Here is an 18,997-nt window from a genome sequence, read left to right as displayed (position 1 = left end):
AAAACAAGGCCCACCCTCTACACTGGGTTCCAGCTCAGGGACCCTACAACAAGGTGTCAAGGTCTGCATAGTCCTATCCCTTACTGCCTTATCCCTGGGTGACCTCACCTTCTCTCACCCTAACATGCCTGCCCATCACCACAGCCCCTCCTGTTCCTCTTCAGCTGAGCTTCTTCTCTAATTAGTCCTCCTTGTTCCCTGGCTCCTCCTCCAGGTGCAGCCTAAGTGTTTAATTGGTCCATCTGGCCACCTTAACCTCTTCATGCCTTGTGTGGGATGGACACCCAGTCACAGATGCACAGAAAGTGATTTGCCCAATATCACACATGATGGAGATAGAGGGCCAGGAATAGAACTCAGGAGTCCTGGCTCCTGGTCTCCTGTGCTAAAGACCCAGAATGGGATTTTCTTCAAAACCGCCTAAGGGATTGAGCATCAAGGGATTCTTAAACTATTCTGAAAATCTCAGCCTAGAACTACTCACTGGATAACATCAACAATTTAACTCGTGTTTCCTGTGCTATGTCTGTATTTCTAAAGAACTGTTTTCTTAGGACTGCCTGTCTTACAGACTGAATCTGAACCATGCCTTTGACTTCATAGGTGATCCACCGCCTGCCCATGCCCAACCTCCGAGACGAGCTCCATCACTCTGGGTGGAACACCTGCAGCAGCAGCTTTGGGGACGTCACAAAGAAACGGAACCGGCTGCTTCTTCCCAGTCTGATTTCTTCCCGCATTTATGTGGTGGATGTGGGCACAGACATGCGGGCTCCCAGGATTCATAAGGTATGTCTGAGGAGACTCCAAGAGATGTCTCACCTTGGAGACGGGAACTAAAATTTCCCACTTATGAATGTGAATGAGGAAATCCAGAACAATTTTTTATGGCTTTTGGGGAACCTTAAGAACTGGTCAGTCTCAAAAGTCTTAGAATATTTAAGAAATTTAATCTTCTTTGGCTGTGGAAAAAGAGTAAGTTCTCAAATCCTTAAGTTCTATATGTAGAGCAACACCCCCTCCCTTGACCTGATATAAATTGGTGCCCGCAACATACAACTTGTAGGTTAGGGTAACTTTTTGCTTCTTTGGGTAACAAGTGTGACTAAACAGTACATACAAGGGGTTAAGGGGAAAAAAAAATCCTGCACTAGAGCAATGATGTCTGCTTTGAACTAAGTCATTCGATACCCCAAAATTACCTCCTTTTTCTCAGTACCAAAACTTCCAGCTTAATCTGGCACCTGAAAATCAGACAGCGTTCTCTGCCTTTAATACAATCCCCAGTAATAAAGATGTTGCAGTCACAATGTAGCTGACCGGTATCTTGCTGATTCACAGATAAACTAGACTCCATCTCGTTCTCCTGTAGATTTATTGAGGGAACAGATAACTCCAGTGTGTCACAGGCAGCTCTGACTTTCAGACGTACTGAGTAACTCGGGTCGCTGGCTTTACATAACTTGTCTTTTGACTAGAGACATGCCTTCTATGTAGCAGCAGGGTACGCGTTCTTCAGGAGAACCACTTAGTGACAGTGGAATTGATTAAAATATATTCAAACTCGTACCTTTGAACTTCAGGCAAGCAAAGCACTGGGATTTTGTTTATTCTCTCTTTATATAGTTCAAGCTGGGCAAACATCAGATTTTTCTGTTCACTTGCAATTAAAAAGGAAATTAGTTTTGGGCTGAACAAAACATTTTGTTTAACCCAAAATGATACATATTGTTTAAATTTCAAGCATATTTTTAAACTTTTTTTTTTTAAATTGGAAACAAAAATTCATCAAATGGGAAAAAATCTAAATGTTTTAATTTTTTTCCTGAATAGTTTCAATGTCCACACCCTCCCCCCCCACCACCACCAAAATAGTTCGGTGAAATTGACATGAATTCATGAAATGTTTTGATGTCACCAAATCTGCATTTTTTGCTGACTAAATTTTTGGGTTGAAAAATTTTGCCCAGCTTTATTCATAGTTTCCGTCTCTCTGTCTGGCCAAGCCCAGAACACACAGGGGTTGAGTTTTCAAGTGGAAAAAATCCAACAGCCTAGAACTTTGAAGAGTTTTAAGATGGCAGGAAACCCTCCTCCATGGGAATGGGAGTTGACACACTCTGATTTTGACTGGGGGTGGCCTAACCAAGGAGGGATTGACTATGTGCATAAACTCTCCTTAGATGATTGAGCCAGTGGATGTATTCTGGAAGTGCGGCTTAGCCAATCCCCACACAACTCACTGCTTGGGCAATGGTGAGATCATGATCAGCAGCATGGGAGACCCATATGGCAATGGCAAAGGTATTTATCCCCCTTAGTTATTCAAGAGAAGGAATCCTTGCTACAGAAATTCAAGCTACAAAACTGGAAGCCTTGTTGAGAACTTGCAATCCTTTTGAGCTGCTGGCCAGCTTAGCAGCCCTTTGGCCAGAAGTTCTCTACTTTACCCCAGAATAGGTGCTTCAGGAGGTGTGGGAGGGCAAATTTCACAAACACAGTCCCCTATCAATGTGATTGAATCCTGACTTGGAGTACCCACCTCCAGTGTTATAGGGGAGTTCAGTATCTAAGGCGCATTTTGTTCTGGAGAGCTTTGAGCCTAACAAGGGGAGAATTTTGAATGTTTGTAGTTTGGATACTTGCCAATGGGTGTACTAGGCTGAAATTAATAAGACTTTCTTATTGCATGGTTGCTGTCAGTTGTTAATTAGGATAGGGCTGATCCCCCAGATGTGCTGGCATTGCTTTTCAGAACAAAGGGAACTGAAACATTTTGGTTTAGAAGAGAATGCTATATGTCTGGAGCTCTGTGGCTCTGTCCCATTCCCTTTCTCCTCCTCTACCAGGGGCTCCATGCCTGCCATCCAGATCCCTGCTTCCCTCGTCACCACTACTCTCCCCCAGTCCTCCTCAGGCCCAGCTTCTACACTGCACCCCTATAAACCCTCCTTGTAAGGCTCTGATTTCTGTTAGTCCAGTCTACAGACAACTTCCTCATTAGGCAAGTTAAGCAGTTGCCTCTGATACATGTTGGCAGCAGCAGAGAAATTCCTCTGCCTGCAGCACCAGGCAGTCTGGGGCCCCTGGTTTTCCTCTGAATCCGGCTTTTACTGTTTTCTGATTTGCACCCAAATCAATATCTTGTGACCATCGATGCCTAGATCGCTCCCTGAAATTTTGGAGTTGATCAGATGCTCTGTTCCAAAGTTATCGCATACAGGCCAACAGAAATGCCATTGATTTCTGCTGGGCCTCACTTTGCTTGGCCAGTTGGCATACGTATCTGGTTAGGAGAACACTTATGTTAAGATACTTCATCGCTGAATCTTTGGGAGGAAATTCTCTTTGAGTTAATTTGCTTACCATTAGAAATACTAATGAAAGCCCTTCCAATGGAAAGCACAGAAAAAATATCTCCTTCCAGAAAGCTTTCTCCACCCTCCCTCAGAGTACATGTAACATGCTACAGCCTATTAGAGGAAAAGTTCACTATTGCATTGTGTCTTATCCTGCTTAAGCTCTTAAACTGGGTGATTAAAATCAAATAATTTGTTCTGTTTTGTTTTTGGCATCAGGTGGCTTTATCTTGCTGGATGGAGAGACTTTTGAGGTGAAGGGGAACTGGGAGAAAGGATCCAACCTCCCTGCACTTGGCTATGACTTCTGGTACCAGCCACGGCATAATGTCCTGATGAGCACGGAATGGGGAATGCCGAAAGTCTTGGCAAATGGGTTAGACCCAGCAGACCTAAAGACTGGTGAGGGCGTGTTTGTTTAAAATTTGGTGACATTCTGGTCCAGCTTTCACTAAAGCGAGGACTGCATCCAGGCAGGACCGTCCTTAGGCATAGGCAACATAGGCAGCTGCGTAGGGCACCTGAAAATTTGGGGCACCACTGGGTCTTAGTGTCCACCCGCTTGTTTTCCTATCCCTGTTCTGACCCTTCCTGCAGGCTCCCACAGATGGCTGCTCTAGCCTGGTGAGTCTTCCTTGGGAGGGAATCTAGTAGTTAAAAGTGAAAAAACCTCCAGCCTGCCAGACCTATTAGCACAACATTGAAACTGTTAAAGAGACATTCAAGGGGTAATAAAGCCATTTAACAGGCATTTGCCAACCTCAAGGTATATACTGACAGGTTTCAGAGTGGTAGTCCTGTTAGTCTGTATCAGCAAAAACAAGGACGAGTCCTTGTGTCACCTCAAAGACTAACAAATTATTTGGGCATAAGCTTTTGTGGACTAGAACCCATTTCATCAGATGTCCACGAAAGCTTATGCCCAAATAAATTTTTATACTGTCAGTTTCTGACTTTACTGACAAAAACAGTTGTGCATTAATGTAATATTTACACAGAACATGTCAGTCTACAGGACCTTAGTTTAAAATTTGCTTTAAAAATATTTCATTAGTGAGCTGGTGAAGATTATAAAATCACATTTCTAAAAAATGCTTGCATAGAGTTTTAGATGCACAATCATCTTTTAGCCTTAAATGTGTGGATCTTCACACATAGTTTTTTAAATAAATCCTTCAAAAGACCTCCCTTATCTAAAATACACATTTTAATTACTATAGTTAAAAAAAAAAAAGTGCTTCCAAGTCTTCCTGTCCTTTCTGTCCACCCCTTCACCACCTCTTCCCCCCACTCCCCACTGAAGAGAGCCCTTGAAGGGACAACAGTCCTTCCCTTCCAGATAGCTGGACAAAGAGTTCCCTTTCTTTACTTCTGACTATCTGACAAACTAGTTTTAAAAGAACCCTCCAGCAAAATCAGTACCTTAGTAAGACAAAATCCTTGTTATACCTAAAATCTTTGGAAACATATTTTTTTAAAGTTGGTGAAATTTCATAACCATGTCTCTTGTTATGGAGATCACACAAAGTAAATTACTGTTCCCTTTTTCTAAAAGCAATGAACATTGTTATGAACACACTAAACCTCTCTGATTAATTTAAAAGAATGTCTTTGTTTCAGTGAGTTAAATATGTAGTAATCTGGAATGCTGGCTTAAGATTTGAGTATATTTAAAATATAAATTCAACTTAGAAGTACTGATGAGGAAAATGTAAAACAGAGAAGAGCTGCATCACGTATTCCATTATATGTAATGTTGTATTCAGCAGGACAGCTGACTCACCTTTACTATGAAGTTTTTGCAAATAAATCTCTGACAAACTTCAGGGCATATCAAAAAACCTGACTGACATGTTTTTTTCCCAAATTTTAGTGCTTTTAATTAGGTACTTTCTTCATGTCCATTCTGCATGAGGGAGAGGGCATGGAAGTCTCTGCGGGGAACCGTGACTCTCCGCCACCATGAGGCAGGCTGGGCATCTCATTTTCCTTTGCTGTCAAGTCCCTCCTCCCCCTCCCCCACCAGGCTGTGAGCTTGGGCTGCCATCCGGCATAGGGGCACCAGTTTAATAATACTGCGTAGGGCCCCATAAATCCTAAGGACGGCCCTGCATCCAGGGACTCTGCTCTCACCAGTGAAGCCTGGTGATTTCAGAGTACGTAGGCAGAATTGTCATGGAAAGATGTCTGCAGAGCTAGTTTACACCCGTCGTTAAAGATCACAATGTGTATGACCCCAAACAAGGCAGGCCAAACCTACTCTTAGTGTTCTCTAATAGTTCTAGCCGGTGACATCAAAAGTTCAGCAAAACCTTGGGCACATATGAGCTGGACTGGCCACAAGGGCTGCTATGGAGCTGTAGTCAGTGTCAGAACTCAGCTGTGAGGAGGAAAGGGCATCTCAGTTTAGTCTGACCTCCCCGCAGAAGGTCATCTTGTTCTTCTCTATCACCTCCGTGGAAGATAGTCACATACCCACAATGTTGGAGACCACTCATACTGCTTTCGAAAAGACCCATATGTAGCTAATCTGGGGTGTTCAGACCTGAAGGATCAATGAATTGAAACCCTCTGTCCTCCGGTCTCCCGTTGAACTCGGTCTTTCTCTGTTTTCTACTGCACACGGACCAAGGTGGTGTTGTGACAGGAATCCCAGATTCTTCTTCGAGTGATTGCTCACATCCATTCCAGTTAGGTGTGTGCGCCGCGCGTGCACGTTCGTCGGAAACTTTTTACCCTAGCAACTCCAGTGGGCCGGCAGGTCGCCCCCTGGAGTGGCGCCACCATGGCGCTCGATATATACCCCTGCCGACCCACCCGCTCCTCAGTTCCTTCTTACCGCCGTGTCGGTCGTTGGAACTGTGGAGCGCGGCATAGCTGTCCTCCACGTCCCTAGCTCTCCTTGTTATCTCTCGTTATTGTTATAGTTGTTAGTTAGATCGTTAAGTATAGTTAGTAAGTAATTAGGTGTAAATAGTGTTGTAGATAGCTGTTCGCCGGGGGCTGTAGCCCTTCCCGGCACCCGGCACCGGGCTCATGCCTGGTTCGCCGGGCTTTAAGCAGTGTGCGGCCTGTAAGAAGCCTATGCCTACCAGCGACCCCCACGACGCGTGCCTGAAGTGCCTGGGGGAATCGCACAGATCGGACAAGTGCCGCATCTGCAAGGCTTTTAAGCCCAGGACAAAAAAGGAGAGAGACCAAAGACTCCGGACTCTCCTCATGGAGGCAGCACTTGACCCGGCGGCTTCGCAGGCCGTGATCTCGGCGCCGGCACCGGATCGCACCGGCACCGGGAAGACTCCCCGGCACCGACCTTCTCCGGCACCGGGTGCAGAGCCGAGACCGTCAGCGTCTGCTACTCCAGCCAGGCAGACCCGACTGGAGCGCCCGGCCTCGACATCGGCCGCGGCACCGTCGACTCCGGGCCCGGTGGGTCCGTCGAGTCCGGTGCCGCCAAGCTCCCCCATAAGATCTGGGGTTGAGCTATTGGTCCCATCCACGCCAGAGACCTTCGCCTTGGCACGGGACCTTATTGCCTTGACGGAGCCTACTCAGCTGCCACCCCCGGTACCTCCGGTGCGGGTCGCATCTAGAGGCAAGCCCATGATGTCGGCACCGTCTCGGGACTCGCGCTTGCGGTCCAGGTCCCGACGTCACGGCAGATCAAGATCCCACCGCCGCTCGCAGTCCCGGCACCGCTCCCCTCGGCGGTACCGGTCGCACTCGCGGCACCGATCGACCTCCAGACGGTCGCGGTCTGACTCCAGCCGCCGATACCGGCACCGTGACTCCAGGAGCCAGTCCCGCCGTCACTCGCCGCACCGGTCGACCTCCCGGCACCGAGCTGGTGGCAGGTCCCGGTCCCGGTCGACCTCCCGGCACCGCGTCGGTGGCAGGTCCCGGTCCCGGTCCCGATCCCGGCACCGAAGCGGCGGCCGGTACCGGTCCAGATCCCGGCACCGAGATAGAACCCGGTCCCGGTCCCGATCCCGGCACCGCCATGACTCCCGGTACCGATCCCCGGCACCGAGAAGATCTTCGCTGCCGACCCGCGCAGACCCTTACCAGCCAGGGTCGGCCCCGCCGTGGCCTTCTAGGCAGCCGTCGGTGTCTTCGCAGACAGACAGCGGGTATGCACTGGGCACCGACCGGCAGGCGGCGCTCTTTCAAGACCCGCCGCAACAGGACCAAGGCCCGCAGCAGTGGGGGTTTTGGACCCCATGGGCATACCATCAAGCCCAGGGCCCCCAACAGCTTCCTGCTAGGCCTGCGACGGCGGAGCACAGGGTGCCGGAAGCCTCGTTGTCTCGCCCCCCTCCCTCCCCGGATGGAGAGGAAGGGTCCAAGCAGCAAGACTCCGCTCTGGCTCCTGAGACAGAGGCGAGGGCCGAGGGAGACCCCCCATTGGACACTTTCTTGCCGGGGGTCTCCTCATCCTCCTCCCCTGATGAAGCGGTGGCTGGCACCTCCTCCAGTAGCCCCCCCCCGCTGGATCTCAGGGCGCACCAAGACCTCCTTAGGCGAGTAGCTCAGAATCTGAGCCTACAAGCCGAGGAGGTCTCGGAGATCGAGGATCCGATTGTCACCATCCTCTCGTCGGATGCTCCCACCAGGGTCGCCCTACCCTTCATTAGGACGATCCAGGCCAACGCCAATACTATCTGGCAGTCACCGGCCTCCATCCCCCCTACGGCGAGGGGCGTTGAGAGGAAGTACATGGCCCCCTCTAAAGGCTATGAGTACCTCCATGTCCACCCGACACCGTGTTCCCTGGTGGTGCAGTCGGTGAATGACAGGGAGCGTCATGGACAGGAAGCTCCAGCCCCCAAATCCAGGGAGGCCAGGCGTATGGACCTCCTTGGACGCAAAGTCTACTCGGCTGGGGCCCTGCAGCTCAGGGTTTCAAACCAACAAGCCCTGCTCAGTAGGTACGCGTTCAACTCATGGGTGGCAGCGGACAAATTTAAAGAGCTGCTGCCGCAAGACGCCCGCCAAGAATTTGCGGCCATCCTGGACGAGGGCAAGAAGGTTGCACGAACATCGTTGCAAGCTTCTTTGGACGCTGCAGACTCGGCTGCCCGCACCCTCGCCTCGGGGGTAACGATGCGCCGTATCTCCTGGCTGCAGGTCTCTGGCCTTCCACCGGAGCTCCAACATACCATCCAGGACCTCCCGTTCGAAGGCCAGGGCCTGTTTTCGGAAAAGACAGACCCCAGACTTAAGAGTCTCAAGGACAATCGGGTCATTATGCGCTCCCTCGGGATGCACACGCCGGGAACGCAGCGCAGACCCTTCCGGCCACAGCAGCAACAGCAGCGCAGGCCATACCCCCAGTTCCGCCAACGGCAGGACCTCAATAGGCGCCGTGGCAGGAATGGAAGGCGTAGGCATTCGGGGAACCAAGGGGGGCAGAATCAAGGCTCCTCTAAGCCCCCGCCTGGACCCAAGCCTTCATTTTGAAGGTGCGCCCGAGGGCGCAGTAACAGTTTCCCCCACGGATCCTTCCCCCCCGTTTTCCAACCGCCTTTCGTTTTTCCTTCCGGCGTGGACCCAAATAACATCGGACCGCTGGGTCTTGCGTACGGTGCAGACGGGATACCGCCTGCAGTTTACATCGTTTCCTCCTTCCCACCCCCCTTCCTCGTCCCTCTTCAGGGACCCCTCTCACGAGCAATTCCTTCGACAGGAGGTACAGACGCTCCTCAACAAAGGAGCTATAGAGGCGGTTCCGGAAAACGAGAAAGGCAAGGGGTTTTATTCCCGCTACTTTCTGATCCCCAAGGCCAAGGGAGGCCTCAGGCCTATCCTCGACCTGCGAGAGCTCAACAAATACCTGGTGAAGTTGAAGTTCCGCATGGTATCCCTGGGGACCATTATCCCATCCCTGGATCCGGGAGACTGGTACACCGCCCTCGACATGCAGGACGCTTATTTTCACATTGCCATTTGGCCACACCACAGACGTTTCCTTCGTTTCGTGGTGGGCCCCCTTCACTACCAATTTGCAGTCCTCCCATTTGGCCTTTCTACGGCCCCGAGGGTATTTACAAAATGCATGGCAGTCGTTGTGGCACATCTTCGGCGCAGTCGTATCCACGTGTTCCCTTACCTAGACGATTGGTTAATTCGGGGCACGTCGGAACTGCAAGTTTGCAGCCACGTCCGCGTGATCACCGGCCTGTTTGCTACCTTGGGCCTCATGATCAACATGGACAAGTCCACCCTGATCCCCACGCAGAGGGTGGAGTTCATCGGGGCCGTCCTGGACGCCACCGTGGCCAGGGCTCTTCTGCCGTTGCCGAGGTTCCAGGCATTGTCAGCGATCGTTCAACGACTGCGGGCAGCCCCCTTGACATCAGTACGGACATGTCTAACCCTGTTAGGCCACATGGCAGCATGCACGTTTGTGACCGGTTATGCTCGGCTCCGCATGAGGCCCCTCCAGTTGTGGCTCATCGAACATTACCGGCCGGCAAGGCAGCCGCTAGACATGCTGATCACAATCCCCCAGGGGGTGTTAGATTCCCTCGACTGGTGGCTAGACCAGTCCGTAGTGTGTGCGGGGCTCCCTTTCCACCCACCTCAGCCCTCGGTGTCCCTGACAACGGATGCCTCAGATCTCGGCTGGGGGGCCCACCTGGGAACCCTGAGAACGCAGGGCCTGTGGTCCCCGCAGGAGGTGAGGTTGCACATCAACATGCGGGAGTTGAGAGCGGTCCGCCTTGCTTGTCAAACGTTCTGTCACCAGCTTCGAGGTCGTTGTGTCGCGGTGTTTACCGACAACACGACGACCATGTACTATATCAACAAGCAGGGCGGCACCAGATCCTCTCCCCTATGTCACGAGGCGATGCGACTCTGGGACTTTTGTGTAGCCCACTCCACTCACCTCACGGCTTCCTTCCTCCCCGGAGTACGGAACACGCTGGCGGATCGCCTGAGCAGATCCTTCCTATCGCACGAGTGGTCCCTTCGCCCGGACGTCGCCCTCTCCATCTTCCAGAGGTGGGGTTATCCCCGTGTGGACCTCTTCGCGTCCGGGGGGAACAAGAAGTGCCAGGCGTTCTGCTCCTTTCAGGGCAGGGAGCCCGGGTCTATAGCGGATGCCTTCCTTATTCCGTGGACGACCCACTTGTACTACGCGTTTCCCCCGTTTCCTCTGGTCCACAGGGTCCTTCTGAAGGTGCGCAGGGACAGGGCTCGCGTGATCATGGTAGCCCCGGCGTGGCCCAGGCAACATTGGTACCCCATGCTGCTGGACCTGGCCATAGCCGACCCAGTTCCCCTGCCCCTTCACCCGGACCTGATTACCCAGGAACACGGGACTCTCTGTCACCCGGACCTGCAGTCGCTGCACCTAGCGGCGTGGTTCCTGCGTGGCTGACCGGCTCTGAACTGCGCTGCTCCACACCGGTACGGGAGGTGCTTTTGGGCAGCAGGAAGCCTTCCACGAGAGCGACATACTCGGCCAAGTGGAAGCGTTTCTCCTGTTGGTGCGTGGAGAAAGGTCTCCGCCCTATGGAAGTTTCGGTGGCCAATATCTTAGACTACGTTTGGTCCCTCAAACAACAGGGTCTGGCGATATCGTCGTTGCGGGTCCACCTGGCAGCTATCTCCACCTTTCACCCGGGTGGGGATGGTCGCTCCGTTTTTTCTCACCCGACGGTGTCTAGATTCCTTAAGGGGCTGGAACGTTTATACCCTAACATCCGACTCCCTGCTCCAACCTGGGATCTTAACCTGGTGTTGTCTCGGCTCATGGGGCCCCCCTTTGAGCCGTTAGCTACTTGCTCCCTACTTTATCTCTCTTGGAAGACTGCCTTTTTAGTAGCTATCACCTCAGCTAGGCGGGTGTCGGAACTCCGGGCTCTTGTGGTAGACCCCCCGTATACAGTCTTCCACAAAGATAAGGTGCAGCTGAGGCCACACCCTGCCTTTCTCCTCAAGGTAGTCTCGACCTTCCACATCAACCAAGAGATATTCCTTCCGGTTTTTTTTCCCGAAACCTCACTCTTCAGGCAGGGAGCAGCAGCTCCACTCGCTTGATGTCCGTAGGGCTCTCGCGTTCTATGTGGAGAGGACCAAACCCTTCCGCAAATCCCCCCAGCTTTTCGTGGCGGTAGCGGACCGCATGAAGGGGCTTCCTATCTCCTCCCAGAGGTTATCCTCATGGGTAATGTCCTGTATCAGGACCTGCTATGACTTGGCCCACGTCCCTACGGGCCGTGTGACTGCGCATTCTACCAGGGCGCAGGCGTCGTCGCTGGCTTTCCTCGCCCGTGTGCCCATCCAGGAAATCTGTCGGGCAGCGACCTGGTCATCGGTCCACACCTTCGCTTCTCACTACGCCCTGGTCCAGCAGTCAAGAGAGGACGCGGCCTTCGGATCTGCAGTGCTCCATGCCGCGACTTCTCACTCCGACCCCACCGCCTAGGTATGGCTTGGGATTCACCTAACTGGAATGGATGTGAGCAATCACTCGAAGAAGAAAAGACGGTTACTCACCTTTGTAACTGTTGTTCTTCGAGATGTGTTGCTCATATCCATTCCACAACCGCCCTCCTTCCCCACTGTCGGAGTAGCCGGCAAGAAGGAACTGAGGAGCGGGTGGGCCGGCAGGGGTATATATCGAGCGCCATGGCGGCGCCACTCCAGGGGGCGACCTGCCGGCCCACTGGAGTTGCTAGGGTAAAAAGTTTCCGACGAACGTGCACGCGCGGCGCGCACACCTAACTGGAATGGATGTGAGCAACACATCTCGAAGAACAACAGTTACAAAGGTGAGTAACCGTCTTATCTGATGCCTGACCCCTCTTCTGTGACGATTTTTAAATGGGTGAAGATTTTTGGCATGGTTATATAGTTAAGAGCAAAGGTCCATTTGCTGTGCTATTAAAACCCTTGAAACCTTTCATAAAATCATAGAACTGGAAGGGACCTCGAGAGGTCTTCTAGTCCAGTCCCCGGCACTCAAGGCAGGACTAAGTATTATCTAGACCATCCTTGACAGATGTTTGTCTATTCTGCTCTTAAAAATCTCAGTGATGGAGATTCCACAGCCTCCGTAGGCATTTTATTCCAGTGCTTAACCACCCTGACAGGAAGTATTTCCTAATGTCCAACCTAAACCGTCCTTGCTGCAATTTAAGCCCATTGCTTCTTGTCCTATCCTCAGAGGTTAACAAGAACAATTTGTCTCCCTCCTCACTGTAACAACCTTTTATGTACCTGAAAACTGCTATCATGTCCCCCCTCAGTCTTCTCTTCTCCAGACTAAACAAACCTAATTTTTTAAATCTTTTCTCACAGATCATGCTTTCTAGACCTTTAATTATTTTCGTTGCTTTTCTCTGAACTTTGTCCACATCTTTCCTGAAATGTGGCACCCAGAAATGGACAGAGTAATCCAGATGAAACTTTATTAGCGCAGAGTAGAGCGGAAGAATTACTTTTATTGTGTTTTGCTTACAGCAGTTCTGCTAATACGTCCCAGAATGATGTTTGCTTTTTTTGCAACAGTGTTACACTGTGGACTCATACAATATTAAGCTTGTGATCCACTATGATCCCCAGATCTCTTTCCATAGTACTTCTTCAGCAGTTATTTCCCAATTTGTATGTGTGCAATTGATTGTTCCTCCCTAAGTGGAGTACTGTGCATTTGTCCTTATTGAATTTCCATCTATTTACTTCAGACCATTTCTCCAGTTTGTCCAGATCATTTTGAATTTTAATCTTATCCTCCAAAGCATTTGCAACCCCTCCCAGCTTGGTATCATCCACAAACTTTACAAGTGTACTCTCTATGTCATTATCTAAATCATTGATGAAGATATTGAACAGAATTGGACCCAGAACTCATCTCTTCAGGACCTGACTTGATATCCCTTCCAGCTTGACTGTAAACCACAGATAACTACGGGAATGGTTTTCCAACCAGTTACGCACCTACCTTATAGTAGCTTCATCTAAGTTGTATTTTCCCTAGTTTGTTTGAGACAGTCATGCAAGACTGTATCAAAAGCCTTACTAAAGTCAAGATATAGCACATCTACGACTTCCCCCCTATTCGCAACGCTTGTTACCCTGTGTGGCAAATTGCCGGTACTGTTATGCTGGGTCTCGCGGTTTCTCTTCTTTGGGGTCGGGGGGGTTCAGGGCACCATTTCTTGCCCCTGAATTAGAATATTAATTGCCCCACTAGTGTCCTTGAGGAGGGGAGTGGAGAGGGAGCGACCTTGGCCCGCCCTCTTCTGCAGGTCCCAACCCAAGGGCCCTGAAGTTTGTGGTGAACCACTTGAACTGGCGGTTCCTTCCCCTGGGCTACTTCCCTCTCCTGCCTTTCAGCTTGTTGAAGGGGCTTCTTGCCCTCCTTCTGCACAAGCCTGGTGCCCCTTATCTAGGGTTCTTGGACTTCTCAGCCCACCGCAGCACTCCTCCAAACTTTCCTTTGTTTCTCTTCAAAACTGCTTTCTGCTCCAACTCCCACACTGTCTGACTGAAGCAGGGGGGTTTTATCATGTGACTGACTGCAGGTGCTCTTAATTGACTTCAGGTGCTCTAGCTAATCTATAGCAAACCTTCCTCCCCTTACACCTGTCACAGAAAGCTTTTAGGTTGGCTTGACATGATTTGTTCTTGACAAATCCATGCTGACTGTTACTTATCACCTTATTATCTTCTAGGTATTTGCAAATTGATTGCTTAATTATTTGCTTCATTATCTTTTGGGTACTGAACTCAAGCTGACTGGTCTGTAAATCCCTGTGTTGTCCTTATTCCCCATTTTATAGGTGGGCACTATATATTTGCCCTTTTCCAGTCCTCAGGAATCTCTTTTGTTTTCCATGACTTTCCGAAGATAATCGCTAATGCCTCATTTATCTCCTCAGTCGGGCTCCTTAAGTATCCTAGGATGTATTTCATCAGGCCCTGGTGACTGGAAGACATCTAATTTGTCTAAGTAATTTTTAATTTGTTCTTTCTCTATTTTTCCTTCTGATGTTACTTCATTTTCACTAGCATTCAGTATGTTAGATGTTCAGTTGCCCCAGTTTTGGTAAAAACTGAAGCAAAAAAGTCATTCAGCACTTCTACCATTTCCACATTTTCTGTTATTGTTTTTTCCCCGTCATTGAGTAATGGGCCAGTCCTATCCTGGATCTTCCTCTTGCTTCTAATGTATCAGTCTAGTGTAGGCTGCAGCTGCAATAACTCTCCTTGCCAGAGGCATTTAATTGTTTAGTTGTCTGTCTGCACTCTTGGAATTGGTTGTTCTCCAATTCTAAAATCAACTCTCCTGACTTTATTTTTGTTTGACTTGATCTCTCAGGGAGCTATGGCCGTCACATTAACGTGTGGGACTGGACCACCCATGTCTTCACTCAATCAATTGACCTGGGGGAAGACTCCATCCCTCTGGAAATCAGGTTCCTCCACAATCCCGACGCAGCAGAGGGATATGTTGGCTGTGCTCTGAGTAGTGCAATCCATCGCTTCTACAAGACGGGGGTAAGCACTCTAGCAGCTGCCGTGTGACAGAAGGCAAGGTTCAACATGAGCATGTTTCAGAAAGCCACTTAGACAATGGGTCACTTAGACAATGGAATTCAGTTAGGATAGATTTGGGCAGCATCTGTCTTTGTGTTGCATCCAGGTTGACCAAGCTGTATGGCTCTATGAAACAGTATATCTCCCAGAAAGGCCCTGGATAGGAGCCAAATCTTTGCTCTAGACGGCCCAGGAAAATACTACTTGTTCCCTAAGGAAATCAATAGGCCAATGTCAACTTATATTGGGAGCGCTCATCAGTTCCCAATGTTCTCTGTCTTTTTCTTTGGCTGAGTTTCACTTGCATTGTAGAAATTCTCAGTGTCCACTGAGCCTGCCAGAGCCTTTACAAGCCAGGGGGCATTTCGAAACTAAAAGGTAGTTAATACATCCAAAACTTGCTATATTGGGAACCCAACAAGAGTCAATATCCCCATGTGAAATAATATGCCCTCAACCACTAGCCACTTTAAAATTAAGTGTTTGGCTCTTGAGAACTGGGTGGCTTGAAGGGGTCTTGCCAAACAACCTGTTCTTACAATAGTGTTCTTGTTCGTGGCGTTAATTTAGGGTGACAAGTTGGGTGAGGTAATATCTTGTATTGGAACAACTTCTGTTGGTGGAAGAGACAAGCTTTCAGGCTTACTCAGAATTCTTCTTCAGGTCTGGGAAAAGAACTATGTCACAGCTAAATACAGGAGGGAGTTCATATAAGGGACATTCATTTTACGTCTTAAGATGGATCTAGAGAACAGCTTTAATGGAATTAAACCGTTTTTTCTATATGCGTGTATAATTATCTAGACTTTGTGGTGAACTAACTGCCCAGTAGCTACTGTATTTTTCTTCCCATGTTCTTTATGGCCTGTACGAAAAGCTTCTGCAAGCCTTATGTTGGGAGATATAGCTTCAGTTCCATAGACTGCACAAAGCCTCCTAACCTATCATGTATATATCCCCCTGTCTCTGGCCTATACCTAACAGTTAAGTTGACTTAGCTACATTGTATAGGGTGTGAAACATTCTACCTCTGAGAGACTTAGTTTAAAGTTGACCTGAGCGCTGGTGTAGACACGGTTAGGTCAACTGATTCTTCTGTCAACCTAGCTACTGCCTCTCAGAGGAGTGAAGTGATTAACTACAGTGTCTGCAGTGTAGCAGCACAGTTGCAGTGCTGGAGCTATACCACCGTAGCATCTGTAGTGTAGACCTAACTCCATGGCTGTGCTCCAAAACCTAGGCTATTGTTGAGGTCCAATGAACAATGCTTCTGTTTTTAGTATTGACAGATATATAATCATTAACTCTGTGTTTCTAACTAGTCCCCTATTTACTATTCACATCAGTTGTTAAGGTTTATTTGCAGTACCTTTGTATATGCTAGGTACACACCAGCACATGCTTATTCTGCCTCTGTCATGTATAATTGGGTTCTTGCTGACTTACCGCAAGAGAATATTTTATGTTTACTCTTGTACAGAATGGAAATTGGGCAGCGGAGAAGGTGGTCCAAGTCCCCAGCAAGAAGGTGAACGGTTGGCTTTTTCCTGACATGCCAGGTTAGTGTAAGCACATTTCAAAATTTTCCTCCTCCTGCTCTGCAGCTGGACTGAGCATCTTGTCACTGAACGACAAACACTTTTTCAATGAAACATATGGAGGAGCTTATCAGTTATACAAGGACTTTGGCATACCTTCAAAGAGATGCAAGTGTCCTTCTGAAGAGGGAATGGCTTAGAATTGCCAATTGCATACCTATTTGTATTAAGATCTCCCAGTGTGTGTTTTGAGTGGGAATCTGGCTCATCTTAACTGATGCTCTAAGGAGGTGGCCAGTGTCTCTTCCTATGGAAGATTCTTTTGCAGCGCCCTTTGGATACCATGCATAGGCACTGACTCCATGGATGCTCTGGGGCTGGAGCACCCATGGGGCAAAAAAATGGTGGGTGCTCAGTACCCACTGGTAGCCCCCCTATCAGCACTCCTCCAGTGCCTCCTGCCCACTAGCTGGCCCCACAGATCAGCGCCTCCCCCTCCCTCCCTGTGCCTCCCACATGCCGCGATCAGCTGTGTCACAGCATACTGGAGGCTGTAGGGGGTAGAGAGAGGAGTGAGGACATAGCACGCTCGGGGGAGGGGGTGGGAAAGGGTGGGAAGAGGCAGGGCTAGGGTGGGATCTTGGGGGAAGAGGTGGAGTGGGGGCGGGACCTGGGGCAGAGCAGGGGGTTGAGCACCCCCTTTGGAATATCAGCACCTGTGACACCATATATCTGCCTCTTTTCCTCACCCTTACACAATAGTTATCACATTCTCCCTCAAGAAGCTGGTTCCTCTGGAGCAGATTTATGGGCTGGTGAATGCCAACTGGTCCCTGTATTTGGGAGACCCCTTTCTCCATCTAAAGGGACTTAAGGGCCTCCCAATTGAGATCCCAGTCATTGGTTGGTCAGGGGAGAGCCCATTTTCCAGTTTCCTTTAAATCCATGCCTCTGATTCCCCCAGCTCTGCAATTTAATGACCATAACATCACCTCTTGCAGTTTTCTCTCCTTGCCCCACCTCCAACAGTGGAAATTGTAGCTGTAAAGGAGCAGCTGGGAGCAGTACGCTGCCAGCATGTCTCCCCAGCCCATGAAGGACTCACTGCCACATTGAGTCTTTTCCAAGCACAATTTTATTCTCCTTACAAAAAGCTTAAGCAAAACCTCAAAACAAAACCCATCCTGGGCTACAGCTCCCAGGAGTTTTCCCCCCTTTTTCTTTCTGTCCCTCCTGCTTCAGGACCTACTACTGGAAGCCATCTCCTCTTGTCCTTCTTCAGCCCTCCTCCAGGCCATTTGTCTGGCAGTTCCCTTCTGCAGCTTCTCTCACTAGCAGAGCTCTCACCCTTTGTAGGCAACCCAGGACCCACTCCCAGCTGGGCACAATAATTAAACAGCCACATGATCTCTAGCTGACCAGGATCAGATGGAAAGGGAGCCAGTCAGTCAGAGATGAGGCTGGGCCCGACTCTCTTGCCTGTGACCAACTAGTTGCATCATTTTTGTCTTGGCCTGAAGGTTTGATTCAGAGTAGCACAAGGCGTCCTATTCCTTCCCAAAGCAGCTTACACATGCTGATCCTGGAACAGGTTAGGTTTGGATCCTCCAACATAGTACCTCTGGTCTGGGCCCATATGTAGTGTGCTATAGTCTGTCAGCAGCTGCTGATTGGGAACGTTCTAGGTTGAAGAGTGACTTGTGCTCAGCCCTGCTTGTGAACTACCATGCAGGCAACAGGGTTTGGCTCTTCCTCCCAGGTTGGCTGCTTGAAGCTTGACAGACAGTGGTCTCTAGAAAGAATGTGGGAGTCCCTATGTCTTTTAACAGGAACTCACACTAGCTGTGTTCTCCAGGGAGTGGGTTGGTCCTGGCTGGAATCCTGGTAATTAATGAGGGCCGAAAAGAGACCTTGAGAGGAAACAGAGTGAATATAATGATATGGCTGAGACCATCTTTTGTTTTGGGACGGGTTTCATATCTGAACAAGATTTGTATGATGTGGGTCTGCGCTGATGCTCTAGGACTGGGGTTCTAACAAAGACGGATCTATGGCCATATGAGCCTTGTCATTGTCTGCTGCTCTCTGTGTGTTTCCTGACTCCACCTCCCACTGCCCTCTCCAAGGTCTCATTACCGACATCCTGATCTCACTGGATGACAGGTTCCTGTATTTCAGCAACTGGCTCCATGGAGACATTCGTCAGTATGATATTTCCAACACTCGGAAGCCCAGACTGGTGGGACAGGTAAGTCAGAGTCATAAAGGCTTCTATTACTAGGTTGCGAAGCTGGGGAATCCCATCTCTTTAGGAGAAAAAAGGACTGTTTTCTTTTGCATAGGGGTTAGATGGTCAATTCCGTACCCTCATGGCCATGTTCCTTTCATGCACGGACACCCTGACATCTTTGTGACATCTTTGCTTACAGGTGTTCCTGGGAGGCAAGATTCCAAGAGATGGGCCAATCGTTGTGGTGGAAGACCAAGAGCTGAACTGTCAGCCAGAGCCTTTTGTGATCAAGGTGAGCAATGCTAGGTATTTTCCCCACT

At 49.6% G+C, this 18,997-nt stretch overlaps 1 protein-coding gene across 7 annotated transcripts in view; it reads left to right on the top strand.

Annotated features, from left to right (window-relative positions):
* The window catches only part of LOC127037774 (methanethiol oxidase-like), a 110,163-nt gene that overhangs the window by 56,638 nt on the left and 34,528 nt on the right, over nucleotides 1-18,997 (top strand). For 3 of the 7 annotated variants that reach the window (XM_050929841.1, XM_050929844.1, XM_050929843.1), the window contains exons 4-10: nucleotides 604-789; nucleotides 2,184-2,304; nucleotides 3,579-3,761; nucleotides 14,692-14,870; nucleotides 16,390-16,468; nucleotides 18,574-18,695; nucleotides 18,877-18,969. The exons of 3 other annotated variants lie outside the window; for them this stretch is intronic. In XM_050929841.1, the coding sequence (XP_050785798.1) occupies nucleotides 604-789; nucleotides 2,184-2,304; nucleotides 3,579-3,761; nucleotides 14,692-14,870; nucleotides 16,390-16,468; nucleotides 18,574-18,695; nucleotides 18,877-18,969 (963 nt within the window). The remainder of the gene's footprint in view (nucleotides 1-603; nucleotides 790-2,183; nucleotides 2,305-3,578; nucleotides 3,762-14,691; nucleotides 14,871-16,389; nucleotides 16,469-18,573; nucleotides 18,696-18,876; nucleotides 18,970-18,997) is intronic. One more of the 7 variants, XM_050929845.1, reaches the window with a different exon arrangement.

This window comes from Gopherus flavomarginatus, chromosome 20, assembly GCF_025201925.1.
Source record: "Gopherus flavomarginatus isolate rGopFla2 chromosome 20, rGopFla2.mat.asm, whole genome shotgun sequence".
Classification (NCBI taxonomy): domain Eukaryota; kingdom Metazoa; phylum Chordata; order Testudines; family Testudinidae; genus Gopherus; species Gopherus flavomarginatus.
This window is presented reverse-complemented; position numbering and strand designations above follow the sequence as displayed.